Below are 16,705 nucleotides of genomic sequence, written 5' to 3' on the forward strand. Positions count from 1 at the left end.
AGTACGTCAGAGTACAGCACAGACAAACGCCAGGCCTGTGTGGCCTGTGTAGTCCATGGGGTTCCTGAGATGCCAGTACTATGGGAGCCACCCTAAATTGCCTTCTGTTTTCTCCCTACAGTCTCTAGATAGCTGGGGCACCTCTGAAGATGCTGATGCCCCCTCTAAGCGACACTCAACCTCTGATCTCTCAGATGCAACCTTCAGTGACATCAGGAGAGAAGGCTGGTTGTATTATAAGCAGATCCTCACCAAGAAGGGGAAGGTAAGGTGGCCTGGGGAAGGAGGGCCAGGCTGCATGGAAGGTGGCTCTCACAGGACTTTCCAGGTTCTCTTATACCTTCCCTGTAAAACAAACAAACAAAAAAACCCACCTTAGTCTGTAGCCTGAGGACTCAAGGTTAGATGGCTGCCAGGATGAACTTGGAGAGAGGGGAATTACCAAACCCCTGAGAAGGAGGGTAACAGAGAGGTGCTCCTGACTGTGGAAGCAAGCTATGTTGGAATCCTGACCAAACCATTTTTCAATGACCCTGAATGGCCATCAAGGCTTATGGTAAAGGAGCAAGGCCAGGGTGAGGCTGAGGCCCATGAAGGAAACAGAAGTCCATTTTTTCAGGGCCCTTTGAGGTCTTCAAGGGTATAGACTTAGCTTAAGGGCAACTGAAACCCTTAGCAGTGTTAGAGCTTTCAGATGCTCATGTATCTTCCTGAGGTGAGTTAGTGAGGGATGCCTGGAGTAAGAAGACCATTTAGAAGCCACCACAGGATCCAGGTGAGAGTCAAGGGCCTGTGGGAGTGGGGGAGGAGGTGGGCAGGGGGTTCAAATAGGATCCGAAGAGAAGGTGGGGCCCTGATCTGCCAGGCCCTGGCTGGGGAGTGGGAGGAAAAGGAGGCAGGATGGTTCTTGAGGCATGGCCTGTTTCTCTGCAGGCTCTCTCCCTTGTGCTTGTGACTCTGTCTGTAAGGCGAGCTGACTAATGCCTTTCCTAACCGGCTGCTAGGCATTGAAAGACATGATCTGAACAAAGGGTGTTCTGTATTAGGCAAGGTGAGATGGCTCTGCACTCCAAGCTGTTTGGGAGGCTGAGACAGGAGGATAGAGAGTTCATGACTTTTTAGGCTACAGAGTAAGTTCAGTGACAGCCTGGGCAACTTATTAAAATTCTGTCTCAAAATAAAATGTGCCCAGGCTGTGTTGGTGCACGTGTTTAATCCCAGCACGTGGGAGGCAATGGCAGGTGGATTTCTGAGTTTAAGGCCAGTCTGGTCTACAGATTAAGTTTCAGAACATTCAAGGCTACACAGAGAAACCCTGCCTCTAAAAACAAAAAATTAAATAAGTAAATAAATTTTGAAACAAGGGCTGGGAATATAGATTTTTGGTAGAATGTTTGCGTAGCAGGCATTAGGGCCTGGTTTTAAGCCTTAGTCACAACACACACACACACACACACACACAGTGTTTCTTATGGGCTGTGCTTACAGAACTCTTTCCTGACCTATGGAAGGGCCTGGGCTCCATTCCTATCATTGCAGATAGAGTCAGGGGAAAGTGGGGCTGGAGTTATCAGAGCCTGACACTTGGGGTTGTTCTTCTGCCTCACTGCCATTATAGGCATCCTACGATATTTAGGGGGGATGACTCCAGAAGCCCCCGTGGGGGTACCAGCCATCCATGGAGGCTCAAGTCCCTTATATAAAGCAAATTAGTGTCTGCATGCAGCTGACGCAATCCTCCCATACTCTGTAAGTCATCTCTAGATGACTTCTGCTGCCTCATTCTATATAATGCCGTGTAAATAGCTGTTACAGTGGGTTGTTTATGAAATGCGGAGGGGAAAAGTCCGTATCCCTTAGTACAGATGCATGGTTTTTCTCTGAGTTTTTAATCCATGGAACCTATAGAAGGGACGCCTCTAGGGTGGTACCTGGAAAGCACAAGCTTTGAAGTAGCCACTTTGAATTCCTACACACTGCTGCTGTGGATGACTGCAGGAGTCACCTTAACTTCCCCCAGCTGTAAGATGAGTCAAGAGGGCAGAAGTGGAGGCCGGGGAGCACTGGAGTTCACAGACACAAGGCCTCCTGCTCCTGAGGGTCTGTTGAGCTTCTAGGGACTTAGGTGCGGGAGCCAGCTTGCCTCGTCCTGCCCTCTTGGGGTTGATGACCACAGAGAAAGTGCTAATTGCTCCTCAATGACAGGTGCACCCACCATCAGTACAGGGAGTTTAGAGGCTTAGCAGGGTAAGGCTTAGCATGTCTGGGAGGCTGTGACCCGAAGCTGTGGGAGTCGGTAGTAGAGAGGGAGTGGGTGGAAGAGAGTCTCCTGGGGGAAACGCCCTCACTAAGGGCTGAAGGGAAGCTCAGAGGAGAGTTCCGGGAGCCAGACTGCCTGGAGAGCCCAGAGCACATGGTAGAAGGTGATGTGGGGGCTTGGTACCCTTAGAATTTCCCTGTCCTGTGATGTGTGACACAGGAGACTAGGAGTTGGCATCATTGCTGTTGTTTATGTGACCAAGGTCCTGGGACTGGACCAAGGGCTCTCTGTAAGAGATTTTAGGGAGAAGGTTGGCCAATGGCCTCTGGTGCCGAGGACAACAGAAAATAGGCTGAGGTTCCCGACTTCCTGACTGGGCTGGCGGGAGGGACACCCGCTTCAGTTTCTGGCCACTTGAGGACCAGACTTGGGAAGAGGAAGCCCTATGACCCTCCACACTGTGGCTGAGGTCCTGTGAATGGAAGCATGTAGGTATGGCATATAGGGAGGCCCAGCTGAAGGTCAACTCAGTCCACCAGGTGGCCCGAGTGCCTATGGCCTTAGGTACAGTGAGGCGAAGACCAGGCAGTCTTTTGTTTTTTTGAGAGGTTTCTCTGTGTAGCCCTGGCTGTCCAGGAACTTGCTCTGTAGACCAGGCTGGCCTCGAACTCAGCTCCATCTGCCTCTGCCTCTCCAGTGCTGGCATTAAAGACCAGCCCCACAAGTGCATCTTGACAGGAATTGAGATCTGGGAGGTAAGACTGGCTAGGAAACTAAAAAGACCTCAGAAGATGGGAGTCACTCCAAGAAGGGGTGAACTAGGAGGGGCAGGGGGCTGTGTGGCCTGTGCACGCAGAGCCCGGTGTGGAAATATCCTCTGGGCCTGTGGTAGAGAAGTGTCTTACTGACATTTCTCCCGGGGAGCTTGGCCCCAGCTTCAGTGTTCTCTGAGCAGGGAAGGTGCTGGCTTTTTGGCTCACTGACGAGTTGTGAAGTGTAGGGGCCTCCTCCCACTCTCTTGATGGCCAGAACCCAGTGTTATTTTTTTACCTGGTGCCATGCCTAGGGACTAAAGGGTTCTGGAGTCAGCTGCAGACCCTGGGTCTGTCTGGGGTCCTGTTTTGTTACTGTCTGTCATCTACGCTAGTAGTCCCAGCCTCTCTCCCCCCTCTGCCTGCTTTAGTGACCACCAGTGGCCAGGCAGAGGGGGGGCACTTGCTTGTGCTATTCCTTATGCCAGGGTCAAAGTTGAGGGACATGGCCATGGACACTTGCCGCTTAACTCTCAGTGTTTGCTAGCAGTGACATTAATGCCAGGAAGAGACTTGACTTATTCAGGGTTATCCAGCTGGTTTGGTTTCAAAGGGGCCCTTGGGGCCACCTCATGCTAATAACACGGTCATTCTCTTGGAACAGGAGTCTAATTTATTACATTAGTATTAGGGTTGCTCCAGTTGGCACTCTCTTGGCCCAGCAGCTCTGTGATGGTACACTAGGCTCATGCATTGGGATCTACCCTAAGGGAAGCTGGGCATGGCTGCTTCAGGCCTGCTCTCTAGAGGGCCCGGGAGCCCCCCCCCCAATCAGGACACAGGGCATACTCAATATTAGCTAATGAACATTTGGCTTCCACCCCGCCCTGGGGTTGGAGCACCTGTGCCAGCAGCTTGCCATGCACCCAGGAAACTCACAGCCGGAACCTGAGATTACGGGGCTATCTGCAGGGCATCACGTAGTCAGAGGCATTTATCAGGCCGCTGATGCTGGTGACTTGGAAGGGTCAGGTGAAGGAGGAAGCCACATAAAGTGAGAGACGCTGAACACTTGGGAGTCCAAGGCATGAAGATTAGGAATTCAAGTACATCTGGGTATGGCGACCCACGCTTTTAGTCCAGCACTTGGGAGGCAGAGGCAGGCCGATCCCTTAGATTGAGGCCAGCCTGGTCTATGGAGCAAGTTCTGGGACAACCAGAGCAGAGTTCTAGGACAGCTAGGGCTAAGGGCTGGGGAATCTGGCTCAGTGTAAAAGGCTTAACCTGACATGTACATACAAGTCCTGGGTTCAGTCTCTAACACAGCAGAGAAGACAAAACGGGGTGAGATGACTAGCTGGCCCAGCAGGTGAGGGCGCTTCCTGCCGAGCCTGTGCTTCATCCCTGGGACCCGCATGGTGGAGGGAGGACACTTGGTCGTGCAAGTTGTCCTTTGACCTTTGCTGGCATGCCATGGCACACCCCAATTTCCCCGTCCATATAAAATAACTAAGAAACAGGCCGGGGGAGAGAAGATAGGCTGCAGGAGCAGACGAGCTAGTGCGCAGGCCCTGAGAGCAGAAGCCTGTGGCCAGGCGCTGGGAGGCAAAGGCCCAGTGGCTTGACAGACCGAGGGAGATGATTCGGAGAGGTCATGATGGGACCTCAGGACATTCTGTTTGGTTCAAGGGGCTACCCGAAGGAGAGGCAAGCTCACTGTAGAAATGATGGTGGCGCAGCCTCCTGGAGGGCCAAGGCCAGGGGGCCTGGGAAGGTTGCTGCTGTTGTCTAGGTGAGAGGAGTCACTGAGGCGGGCAGGTGGTACCAGGTGGGGACAGATAACACTCTGAAAGCAGGAGAGTTGATTTCTGATGAGCTGGGTGTCAAGGGCAACTCCCAGGTTTCAGGCAACTGGGTGGATGGGCTGAGCTGGGAAAGGTGACATGAGGGTGGAGAACAGGTTTGAGGGCAGAGCCACTTGCACTACAGTGCGCAAGGAGCATGGGGCCTACCCATGTGACATGCAAATTGGGGAGGGGGTTGTTGCTGAGCCGGCTATAAGCCATTCAAGCTTGGGCTGGTGCCTACTGCAGGCCGACACTGTACAGTTGGGAGTTGCCATCAGCAGTCGATTGTTTAAAGCTACTGCAGGAGGTGTGCAGGGGAGCTCAGGACAAAGCCCTTAGGTCATTGTGCCAGGCAGGTTTCCTTCTGCTCTCTGTGGTCTGTTGAGCCAGGACTGATGCTTCGCTGTGGGGTGCTGTCTGGATAGGCGGATGGTGAGTGCTGTCCTGTGGGTGCTGTCTGGATAGGTGTATGGTCAGTACTGTCCTGTGGGTGCTGTCTGGATAAGTGTATGGTCAGTACTGTCCTGTGGGTGCTGTCTGAATAGGCGCATGGTCAATGCCATCCTTAGCTACTACCTGTTAAGCACACCACTCCCTTCCATCATGTCTCCCAGGGTAAGAAAGAACTACAGGTGCGGTGGTGGGGTGGGGTGGGCTGGGTTCTGTCTCCTCTGTGATCCACGCTGCTGCTCAGCCTTGGGCAGACCCGTGGCAGGCCTTACTCTCATCATTGCCCTGTCTCTCCCACCCCATGTCTCCCTGCAGAAAGCGGGCGGCGGCCTGCGCCAGTGGAAGCGTGTCTATGCTGTGCTGCGGGCACGCTCGCTCTCGTTGAGCAAGGAGCGGAGGGAGCCCGGGCCGGCGGCTGCGGGGGCTGCGGCGGCCGGCGCAGGTGAGGACGAGGCAGCGCCCGTCTGCATCGGCTCCTGCCTGGTGGACATCTCCTACAGCGAGACCAAGAGGAGGCACGTGTTCCGGCTGACCACCGCTGACTTCTGTGAATATCTCTTTCAGGCTGAGGATCGGGATGACATGCTGGGCTGGATCAGAGCGATCCGGGAGAACAGCAGGGCCGAGGGCGAGGTGAGGCCCTGGGTGTATGCCCATCGGGCCACCAGGGCAGGGCAGGGCTCCTCTCAGCTGCTAGGACCTGGGGTAGCCACTCTGAGCCTCACTCCCTCTTCTAGAAAACAGAGCTATTGCGAGTCCACCTTGGGACTGCCCACCTGGGTTTGGGTGTGAGGATGGACACATACACAGGGACAGCAGGGCAGCTGGCGTCCTCAGGGACCAGGGACCAGCAGACACAATAACAGTTGCAGTCACACAGTAATTACTATTATTGTGGGGACTGCCTTGGGTAAGCTCTGGCCCAGAGAGGTCAGCTCCAGGCCAGCCGTAGCCTCTGGACGGACAGTGGACAATCTCCCATGGACCGTGTTGTAGAATGAGCTGTCATGCCCAGATATACTAAGTCTGGGGACAGTCACACTGACCTTAACCAGAGGCTTAGGCTTAGCCTTTGGCAGCAGGTGGGCAGGGGTTAAGCTAAGTTATTTGGTGGGGATTTGGAAACAGCTTTAAAAAAAAAAAAAAAAAAAGAAAGAAATGGCGTCTCTTGGGAGTCGCCGATGATTCCTGTTGGTCTTCTCTGCCCAGAGGTCATTTGTCATACCTGTGAAAGGAAGACACAGTCCTGGGCTTGGGGGTTGCATCCACCAAGGGTGGTGTGTCTACGCTCCTCCCAGGTGGCACCCGGCCAGCTCTCTTTCTAAGGACAAGCCCTTTCACTGTCGGGGTCCTCCCCACTTGAGGATCCTGGGTCCCCTGTTCCGGATACCTGGCCAAATTTCTCCTTAGTTACTGTAGTAGCCTCCCGTCTTGGTTGTGCCCTGCATGCCTGACGGACTTGAGAGGAACACTACACGGGGCTGCTTTGTCTACCCCGCTGTGCTTAGTGCTGAGGTGACTGAGGCTCAGAGATGTTAGGTGGCTTACCCAAAGTCACACAGCTGCCCAGGGAGTCCAGCCCTGGCCTTTGTCCATCCAGGGTCTATAATGTCCACCTGGTGGGGTGAGGCAAGGCTGAGGCAGGGGCCAGGGAGGAGCCCCGGTGGAGGTGGCTCTGAGCACTGATGGGGCTTCTCTCTCCTCCCTCGTTGCAGGACCCCGGCTGTGCCAATCAAGCTCTGATCAGCAAGAAGCTTAATGATTATCGAAAAGTGAGGTGAGGCCTGTTCCCTGGGACCGTCGGTGGGGAGGGAATCCTACAGGCCTGGGAGCTCCTAGGCAGAGAGTGCTAGTCCTCAGACAGGCCTGGGGGAATTGTCTCTAGTGGGAGGGGGTGGAGGCCAGTGAGAACGGCATGCTGGGTCACCCCAAATGAACACCCCCCACTTCCTTTTTCCCTCTGCAGCCATAGCTCTGGGCCCAAAGCCGATTCCTCCCCTAAAGGCTCTCGGGGCCTGGGAGGCCTCAAGTCTGAATTCCTCAAGCAGACTGCAGTCCGCGGCCTCAGGACTCAGGACCAGCCTGCAGGAAGCAAGGGTAGGAGGGCAGGGTGCATTGTGTGTGCTTGTGCGGGCAGTGTGTGTGCAAGGTTCTTTCGCATGTCTGCCCTACAGACGAGGGTCTGTAGCCTCAGGGTTTCAGGACTGGGAAGTTTCTGGATCCCAGTTGCCTTCCACAGCATCCTTGTTGGATGGACCTCTGGTGTCTGCTTGTGTCCTTTGGGAATGAGAGGGTCATTCTGCAGGTAGCATCCATCTTTATACTCTGGGCTACTAGGAAGCATTTCCTGGGCTGGAGAGATGGCCCAGTGGGTAAGAACACTTCCTGCTCCTCCAAAGGGCCTGAGTTGGGTTCCCAGAATTCATAACTACCTGTAGCTCCAGTTTCGGGAGATTCAACACTTCTGACATCTATGGGCACCTGCACTTGTACACTCGTAGACATTCACACACCCACAAAACACACCCACACATCCACACTTACACACATAATTTCCTTCTTTCTTTCTTTCTTTCTTTCTTTCTTTCTTTCTTTCTTTCTTTCTTTCTTTCTTTTTTTCGTTCTTTCTTTCTATACCAGCCACAGTGATGTGTTTTTGTGATTTTTTTTTCTTCTGGTTTTTCGAGACAGGGCTTCTCTGTGTAACAGTCTTAGCTGTCCTGGGACTCACTTTGTGGCTGAGACTGACCTTGATCTCATAGAATTTTTTCAAATTTTAAAAGTTTTTTTTAAAAAAATCATTTCTTTTGGTCATGCCACTCCATGGGGGTCCTTAAGGCCACCAACAACCTTTTCAGAGCCATGATCTTCCTGGGGACTAAGAACCTCATCTTTTAAACCATCTCTTTCTGGATGTGATTTTCAACCTCTGTAGTTCTTTGATAAAGTCCCCGAGTCCTAGTGTGTGTATGTGGCTTTGAATGTGAGCAACCCTCTGGACCCCTCCAGCTGATTCGAGTTCTCTTTGCTACTGTTCATTCCAGAAGACAGTGCTGCAGCTCCCAGAACCCCCTGGGGTATCAACATTATCAAGAAGAACAAGAAGGCTGCCCCAAGGGCATTTGGGATCAGGTTGGAGGAGTGCCAGCCTGCCACTGAGAACCAGGTGGGTCCCCGCGGTGCCAGAAGCAGGCAGTACCTGGAAGGCAGTGCCAGGGACCCAGAGCTGTCGGAATATGGCACCAGCCATTCCTCCTACACACAACCTGGTGGCCATCTCACAGAGGGGATCTCCAAGTCCTGCAGAGGGCCCACCTGAACTGAGACCCACCCTGGCTTTTTCCTTCTCAGTCAGTGGTGAAATGCTCACGCTAGTTCTGACCCTTAGAAGGGAGGCAGGCAGGGCTTCGTCTCCTTGTGTGTTCTTACAGCAGCCCTGGCCTCTGCGCTGTCCCCACATCAGCCTCCTCCAATAGCCCTAACTCCTCTGCCCTGTCTGTGCCCACAGCGTGTCCCCCTGATTGTGGCTGCCTGTTGTCGTATTGTGGAGGCACGGGGGTTAGAATCCACTGGCATTTACCGGGTACCTGGCAACAACGCAGTGGTGTCTAGCCTGCAGGAGCAGCTCAACCGTGGGCCCAGTGACATCAACCTGCAGGACGAGGTGGGTGTGGCAGGTGTGGCACGGCTGTTGGCAGAGGTCCGGGGACTGTCATGTTGCACTCACCACACGCTACTATATGCTCATCGTTGGGTCAGAGTGTCCAGGTGGCAGGAGAAAACCTGCCCGGTCAGTCAGCCTTAGTGGCATCTCCCCAAGGATGGCCCCAAAAGGAATGAAGCCCTGGGCTGATGGGTACTGAGACAGAGGCGGGTATTTTTGTTTGTTTGTTTGTTTGTTTTTCTCCAGTCTTCTCTGTAACCCAGGTTGATCTTTCTGCCTCTGGCTTCCAAGTGCTAAGACTACAGATTTGTGCCACCGGCAGGGCAGCTGTCCTACTGGCTGGATGACAGTTTTACATGAACACTTAGAAGGGCTGAGTTCACTCAGTTAAAGTCAAATATGGGCAGAGGGAGGCTGAACACTTGCTGAGAATTAAACTTCCAAGAATGCCAAGTAGTGCACATTTTAGGTCTCCTGCAATCAAATTTCTCCCCCTCACTCCTCCTCATCCTGCCTCCCACCCCCACAGTCCTTTAGCACCAGGCTAGGCAAAAAATGGGGTGCTGCTTCGGAGTGTGCAGGAAGTCAGGGCTCTGTGTGGGGCCCGGGGAGGGTGATGCTGGGGACTGTCTGAACTAGGTTGCAGCTCTTTGTGATGAGTGTGCATAGCATTTGTCTCCTGCTGACCATGTTCCCTGGCTTTCTAGGCACTTCTTTTCTGAGTGGTTCCCAGCAGAGTAGCTAAGCCTAGCTCCTGGCTACTGCATGTGGGGTGTTGGTGCCCCCTGGTGGACAGAATGGCCTCGTGCCTCGTGGTTTCTTCTCTAGTAGAGCAGTTTCTATACCCTAGCTCAGTGGCCATTTGGAGCAAATTATGTATTGATGTATGTGTTTGTGGTTTTTTTTTTCTATTTTTGTGGGGGGATAGGGTTTCTCTGTGTAGTCCTGGCTATCCTGGAACTCACTCTGTAGACCAGCTTGACCTTGAACTCAGAGATCTGCCTGCCTCTGCTTCCCTAGTGCTGGGATTAAAGGTGTGAGTTTGATTAAAAGACCCTGCTTCGGGGGTGGAGAGATGGCTCAGAGGTTAAGAGCCTTGCCTGCTCTTGCAGAGGTCCTGAGTTCAATTCCTGGCAACCACATGGTGGCTCACAACCATCTATAATGGGGTCTGGTGCCCTCTTCTGGCCTTCAGGCATACACACACGACAGAATATTGTATACATAATAAATAAATATAAAAAAAAGACCCTGCTTCACTGAATAAAGTGGAAGAGCAATAGAGAATCAAGCCTCCACATACATGAACATGTACCCTCCCACACACATACATGTATATACATGCATATGAAAATGGAAAAAGAACCCAGACTGCCAAATACTCCTGGGGGACAAAATCAACCCTCACTTAGGACATTTGGATCCCTGTCTGTCACAGAGCACAGCCTCCCAGGAGATAATGACAAACAAGGAAACAGACAAGGGCTGGAGAGATGGCTCAGTGGTTAAGAGCATTGCCTGCTCTTCCAAAGGTCCTGAGTTCAATTCCCGGCAACCACATGGTGGCTCACAACCATCTGTGATGAGGTCTGGTGCCCTCTTCTGGCCTGCAGACATACACACAGACAGAATATTGTATACATAATAAATAAATTGAAAAAAAAAGGAAGCAGACAAAACAAGCACCCGGGAGAAAGTAGGAGTGTGGGGCAGATGGCTGGGTGGCGGCGTCCGTGGCTGCTTGGGCTTTGGGAGTAAGGCAGGGTGAGGGGCCAATCCTGTGAAGGGCAGAGGTGGAGAGTCCAGTGGGGACAGATTGCAGAAGGGCCAAGGATAGGAAGGGGCACTTAGTCTGTGGGTAGTAGGCACACATAGGAAGGGGGCAGTATGTGAGGCCTGTGCTGTGGGCACTTAGTCTGTGGGTGTAAAGGGTCATACTTAGCTGGATGGAGAGCGTATGGAGGCAGGACTGACCCTGGCACTTGTGGATACACTGGAGATGTCCAGGGCACTCTTATGTGGGGTAGCTTCCCTCATTTCTGTCCCCCAATTTTGGGTCCTTTTGCTTTTTGTGGTAGGCAGTATTGAACCCACTGGGATAGCTAGAGTCAAGGTTGTGTTCTGGACAGGCATGGAGGCCTGGGCACTGGGGTGACCTGGGTACCCCTAGGCCTGGTATGGGACATGGGGCCATGGCACCTGGGATGAGCATGCATGTGTCCTGATCTCTCTGCTCCTCCTTAGCGCTGGCAGGACCTCAACGTGATCAGCAGCCTGCTCAAGGCTTTCTTCCGCAAGCTGCCGGAGCCGCTCTTCACTGATGGTGAGAGAGGGGCACACCCCATCCATCCCCACCACCCCAGCCAAACACATACTCTCTCTTTCCTTCTCACTCTTGGTCGTTGATTTTAATTTTGAGTTTTACTTTATGTGTATTTATTTTTATTATATTTTTTAAAACACCAAAGAAATGTGTGCATGTAAGACATGGAGTCTGTGCAGCTGTATGTTAGTCTGTCACTCTGTTCCTCCTCCTGAGGTCATGGCCACCCTCTGAGTTTTTATTATAGCCAGCACCGCTCCCTGTAACAGTCCCCAGATAGGGCTGTTATCAGACTCCTTCCTGGGCCAAGACACGGGGCTCAGAGAAGGAAAGTGACTTGCTAAGGTTACCCGGCCTGTAAGTGACACAGCCAGGGTTCCTCCTCAGGCTTCTGGCCACAAACCCGGCTCTAGCCCGTGTACTCAGCTGCATGTTATTAGCAGGACAAGCTCTTTTTTTTTTTTTAATTTTATGAATATGGGTGCTTTGTCTGCATGCATACTTACACACCAGAAGAGGGCATCAGATTTCATTATAGACAGTTGCGAGCTGCCATGTGGGTGCTGGGAATTGAACTCAGGACCCCTGGAAGAGCAACCAGTGCTCTAGACCTCTGAGCCATCTCTCCAGCCCCACCGCAGTAAGCTTTTTATGTGGTGCTGTGCATCAAAAATCCTGGTCCTCATGATGGCACTTCCCCCCAGCCATGTGGCCCCAGTCCCAAACAATATCCTTGTCAGTCCTTGTGCGTGGCTCATCTGGATGGACTGTGTTTTATGTGTTGGGGTGTTGGGGATGGTATTGAGGGCCTGGGCATGCTAAAGTCCTCTATTTGCTGGAAGTTCCATCCAAAATAACCTGATGGAAGCTGCAGCCCTAAGGAGCATGGGAAAAAGGGTTTATTACCTGCAGTATTGAGGTTCCCTGGTACATGCTTGGGAACCTCGGAACTGGGAATCTGAGGACTGTTGAGGCAGGTGAGGTGTCTGAAGGCCCTTTTTTCTGACCTACTGAGCCCTGAGATCCTTGGCCTGAAGATGACGTGGGGACGCATTACAAGGATCTGTGAAAAGCTCTGGTCTTCCAACACAAGCACTCAGGCTGCAGCAGTGCCTTCCCCCCTGGCTGGGACTCTAGTGCTCCTGAGAGGGGAGGGGCTGCCTCCCACCACTGAGGATCTCTCCTGTGTTCCAGACAAATACAATGACTTCATCGAGGCCAATCGGATAGAAGACTCAAGAGAGAGGATGAAGACACTGCGGAAGCTGGTAAGGACGGAAGCCCCATTGGACAGGAGGGCAGCCTGGTGCCACCCCCCAGAGGCTTCCTGCACTGAGAGCCTCAGTGTCCCCATCTGTACCAAGGAAGGGAGTTGGAGAGTGGGTTCCAGCTCCCTGCACTGTGGCAGTGGGAGTCTCTTCGGAGCGAGGTGGGAGGCTGAATTGGAGAGCTCACCACAGCCTCGTCCCTTTTTCCTCCTCCCGTCCCCTAGATCCGGGATCTCCCAGGACACTACTATGAAACGCTTAAATTCCTTGTGGGTCATCTCAAGACCATTGCTGACCACTCAGAGAAAAACAAGGTGCGTGTAGCTCCCCGGTGGAGTCTGGAAGCACAGGGTGCGTGGGATTCGCGCTTCCTCAGCATGATTTGGGACCCATTAAGGCCTCTCTCTTTCCAAGGCTGTTCCACTTCTACCACAGCAGGCCAGTGCCCAGCCTGCAGCAGGGCCCGCACCATTCCCTCAGAACCAGCTCCTGAGCTGCTGTGGGCCGTGTAGAGGCCAAGAGCCACAGTCCCCTGCAAGGTAGCACCGGTCCTCTGATCCGGCTCCAATACCTTCACTTATATCTTCTCATCCAGTTCTTTCTGTCTTTCGGTTCTGCAGTGGAGAAAAAGAGAGGGATGATGGGTTCCTCCTTGTTCTCACCGACCCTAGAATCTCCAGCATGCCTGCCACTCCAGGATTCCCAGTGCTCTCACCAGCCTCCAGAGCTGCCCTGGGTGGGTGCGTGAGGTGGGCACTGATCATGGCTGCCAGGCCTGGAAATGGAAGAGGCCAAACATCTGCCTTACACTTTACTTGGCAAACCTCTCTGTGCCCATGTAGGATATTCAGCCCCTAATCTAGGGACACATCAGGGTTGGGGATGGTGGAGTGAAGGAAGAGTGAGGGCACTGGTGAGCATGCTCAAAGCAATGATTCCCTCCCCAACCCAGATGGAGCCCCGGAACCTGGCTCTGGTCTTTGGGCCAACGTTGGTAAGGACATCTGAAGACAACATGACAGACATGGTGACCCACATGCCAGACCGCTACAAAATCGTGGAGACACTGATCCAGCATGTAAGTGCCCGTTGTGAGATTGAAGCCTGAGTGCTCAGCCTAGCGTGGGTGCCCCAGGATGCTTGCAACAGCACCTGCAGCCTGAGAGGCTACTGCGAGGGGGTGCACGGTCTTCAGCCGTGACAGGCGGCCACTACGGCCAAGCAGCAGTGCATCCAAGTCCTTAGCAGAGGAACAAGAGCGGAAGGAGAGTCAGGGAGGAACACGGGGCTGGAGGCTGGCTGCAGAGGGTCAGTAGAGGTAGCCTGCAGAACTTGGTACATGAGTGTGTGATTTGGGTGTCAGGAGATCTGGGCTCCAAACCCCACAGACTCTTGGGTCAGGGGTCACAGATGGTATAGGGAATGGAGCAGAAAGCAAGGCCACATCCTCCATGGTGCTCTGGTGCAAGCCACTGCTTTCCCTTCCTTCTGACTCCTGCAGAGGCCAAGGAGCCCCTGTATTCTAGGTCAGTGGTCCAGCCTTCCTAACGCTGCAACTCTTTAATACAGTTCCTTGTGTTGTGGTGACCCCCGACTATAAAATTATTTATGTTATTTCCTCATAACTATAATTTTGCTAGTGTTATGATTCATAATGTAAGTATGTGTGTTTTCTGATGGTCTTAGATGACCCCCATGAAAGGTTTGTGACCCATAGGTTGAGAACCACTGTGCTAGGTTCTTGCTTTTGTCTGGGAAGGATGAAGAAACCATAGTGGCCAACAGAGGGCGAAAGAGGCCTCTCTCTTCTGAAGCTCTCTCCCAAAAGGCAGTTCCGTCTTCCAGGGGCTCAGGGATGATTTTATAAATCAAAAGATTTCCTACTTACCAATCTGTGACAGCCACAAAGTGTGGACCCAGAGTCCTCTTCTGCAGAGGGAGTGAGGATAGCCATTGGTCCAAGGAAGGAAGCCCCGTTACCCCCACTTTATAGATGAGGAAATCGGGATGCAGAGAGATGCTGACTGACAGAAGGTCACACACCAAAAGATGGCTTCTCCAGGATTTCAGACACGTCCACCTGCTCAAGCCTGTGCTCCCCTCCCTACTGCCTCTCCTCCCTGCCAGGGCTGACTGCACAGAAGGCAGCTTCAGGGCAGGGAGTGACAGGAAGTGAAGGCAACAGTGGATCTCTTGCCGGCTTATCCGTCCTTTACTCTCCCCCGCAGCCCCCGCCCCCAGTCAGGGCCATGGCTGCAGAAGGGAGCATTAGGGCCTTTTCTCCCCCCAGCATGGGACCGGTCCCCTGGATGATAAAATTGCTGGCAGTACCAAATCTCCTGTCGCTCCTGTCAGGTTTTGTTCTCAAGCACCAGGATTCCCAGAGGCTCCCATAAGTGAAGCCATGGTTGGGAAGGAGGGCTTCTGCCTATGTGGTTTCTGGAGAAGCTGCTGGGCCTGAGGTCTGTGGCCATCACAGGACTGGACCAGCAGCCTTGAGAGAGAGCAGGCCCTTACCAAGTCAGTTTTCCCAAAGGCCGTGTCTGGTCCTGGGGGGTGGGGTGCCACAGGTGTGCGTGTCTGTCTTGGTGCCTAGCCCAGGGAGTGTGTGGTGAACATGCTGTGTTTACTAAGCTGAATGAGTCAGCAGTGAGTGAGTGGCTGAGGTTGGGCGGCCTGGGCTTTCCACTCAGGGATTCATTTCTGACAGAGAGCTGAGCTGGAGACCTTCGCTTCTCAGCCTCCAAGGCCTGGGGACATCTTTAACACTGAGTAGGCGCCACCCTCTGCAGCCCCCAGGCTGCCCACCTAAGAGTCCAGGTGGTGGCAGAACCAGCAGGGGTAGGTTGTAGAGACCAGTCAGGCCTGACCAGACAGTGACCATTGGTAACGTTAACTCCTGGGATTTCAGTTCAAATGGCTTCCAACAGGGGTTCCTGTCACAAAGGGAAGCCTAGGGCAGCCGCAGGGAGGGGTCCCCAGGCATCCAAACCAGACTTCATAAGGTAAAGGGTGGGGAGTGATGTGGGAACAAGACCGTGCAGAGCAGAAAGGAGTGCAGGCCCAGGCACTTGGCGGAAGTCACCCCACAACTCTGCTGTGTCCCCCAAGTCGGCTGGCGGCTGGCATCCAGCGCCCACGGTGGGGGACCCCTGCCACTTCGCAGCCTTGGCGTTTTTTTTTCTTTTTCCTGTTAGGGTTGGCATCCAGGGCCTGGGGAGCCCTAGGCCAGTGTTCTAGCACTGAGCCGCAGCCCTGACTGCGCCCTCCTGTGTCTTGGGAGGTATTTGACACCAGTGCTGGCCCCTAGTCCTCAATGCCAGGCTGTCTCATCGGTTGTGACAATAGAAAATTGGCCTGTGCCAGGCAAGAAGAGCAGCCAGCCTGGACGTCATAGAGTTTGAGAACAGCCGCAGTGGCAGGGCGAGGCCTATTTCCAGCTCCCAATTGCCCTTGGCATTTTCTCCCTGTTCCACATCTGCAGCAATTTGTAATACACTTTATGTTGTGTGTTCCTTAGACTGTGAGGACGTCCAGTACAGAGGAAGAACTAGGCTGGGACACTGCTTGACAATGATTTCAGCATATTTTGTTTTGTTTTGGTTTTTGGCTTGTTTGTTTTTCAGGACAGGGTTTCCTTGTGTAGCCCTGGCTGTCCTGGAACTCACTCTGTAGACCAAGCTGGCCTCGAACTCACAGAGATCCGCCTGCCTCTGCCTCCCGAGTGCTGGGATTAAAGGTGTGCGCCACTGCCACCTGACTGATTTCAGTACATTTAATGGCCTTTAGTTGGGTATTTTCGGTTTTCTCTATGTGAATTTTGGTCTCTTTCTAGAAAATTGTGTGTGTTTGCACATGCATGTGTGTGCAGTGGGCACACATGTGCCACAGCATGTGTGTACAGAAGTCAGAGGACAGCTTGAAGGAATCTGCCCTCTCTTTCCACCGTGTGGGACCCAGGTTGTCAGGCTTGGCAGCAGGCACCTGTGACATCTCATGGGCTCCAATTCCTAGGGTGTTTTTCCCCTGATTTGTTTTCATTTGTTTACTTATTCTTTCGTTTATTGTTACTTGTGTGTGTCGGGGCAGGGGGTGACGTGTGTGCCACTGCGCGCTTGTAGAGGTTAGAAGAGAGCGTGCA

The 16,705-nt window shown here is 53.1% G+C and overlaps 1 protein-coding gene across 3 annotated transcripts in view; it reads left to right on the forward strand.

Moving 5' to 3' along the window:
• The window catches only part of Arhgap23 (Rho GTPase activating protein 23), a 76,086-nt gene that overhangs the window by 40,998 nt on the left and 18,383 nt on the right, over positions 1-16,705 (forward strand). For all 3 annotated transcript variants that reach the window (XM_050156740.1, XM_050156739.1, XM_050156741.1), the window contains 10 exons: positions 122-265; positions 5,625-5,942; positions 7,025-7,086; positions 7,276-7,406; positions 8,354-8,475; positions 8,818-8,973; positions 11,218-11,296; positions 12,491-12,564; positions 12,789-12,878; positions 13,517-13,642. In XM_050156740.1, the coding sequence (XP_050012697.1) occupies positions 122-265; positions 5,625-5,942; positions 7,025-7,086; positions 7,276-7,406; positions 8,354-8,475; positions 8,818-8,973; positions 11,218-11,296; positions 12,491-12,564; positions 12,789-12,878; positions 13,517-13,642 (1,302 nt within the window). The remainder of the gene's footprint in view (positions 1-121; positions 266-5,624; positions 5,943-7,024; positions 7,087-7,275; positions 7,407-8,353; positions 8,476-8,817; positions 8,974-11,217; positions 11,297-12,490; positions 12,565-12,788; positions 12,879-13,516; positions 13,643-16,705) is intronic.

This window comes from Alexandromys fortis, unplaced genomic scaffold, assembly GCF_014885135.2.
Source record: "Alexandromys fortis isolate MF-2015 unplaced genomic scaffold, M_Fortis_MF-2015_v1.1 scaffold_31, whole genome shotgun sequence".
In the NCBI taxonomy this organism is placed as follows: domain Eukaryota; kingdom Metazoa; phylum Chordata; class Mammalia; order Rodentia; family Cricetidae; genus Alexandromys; species Alexandromys fortis.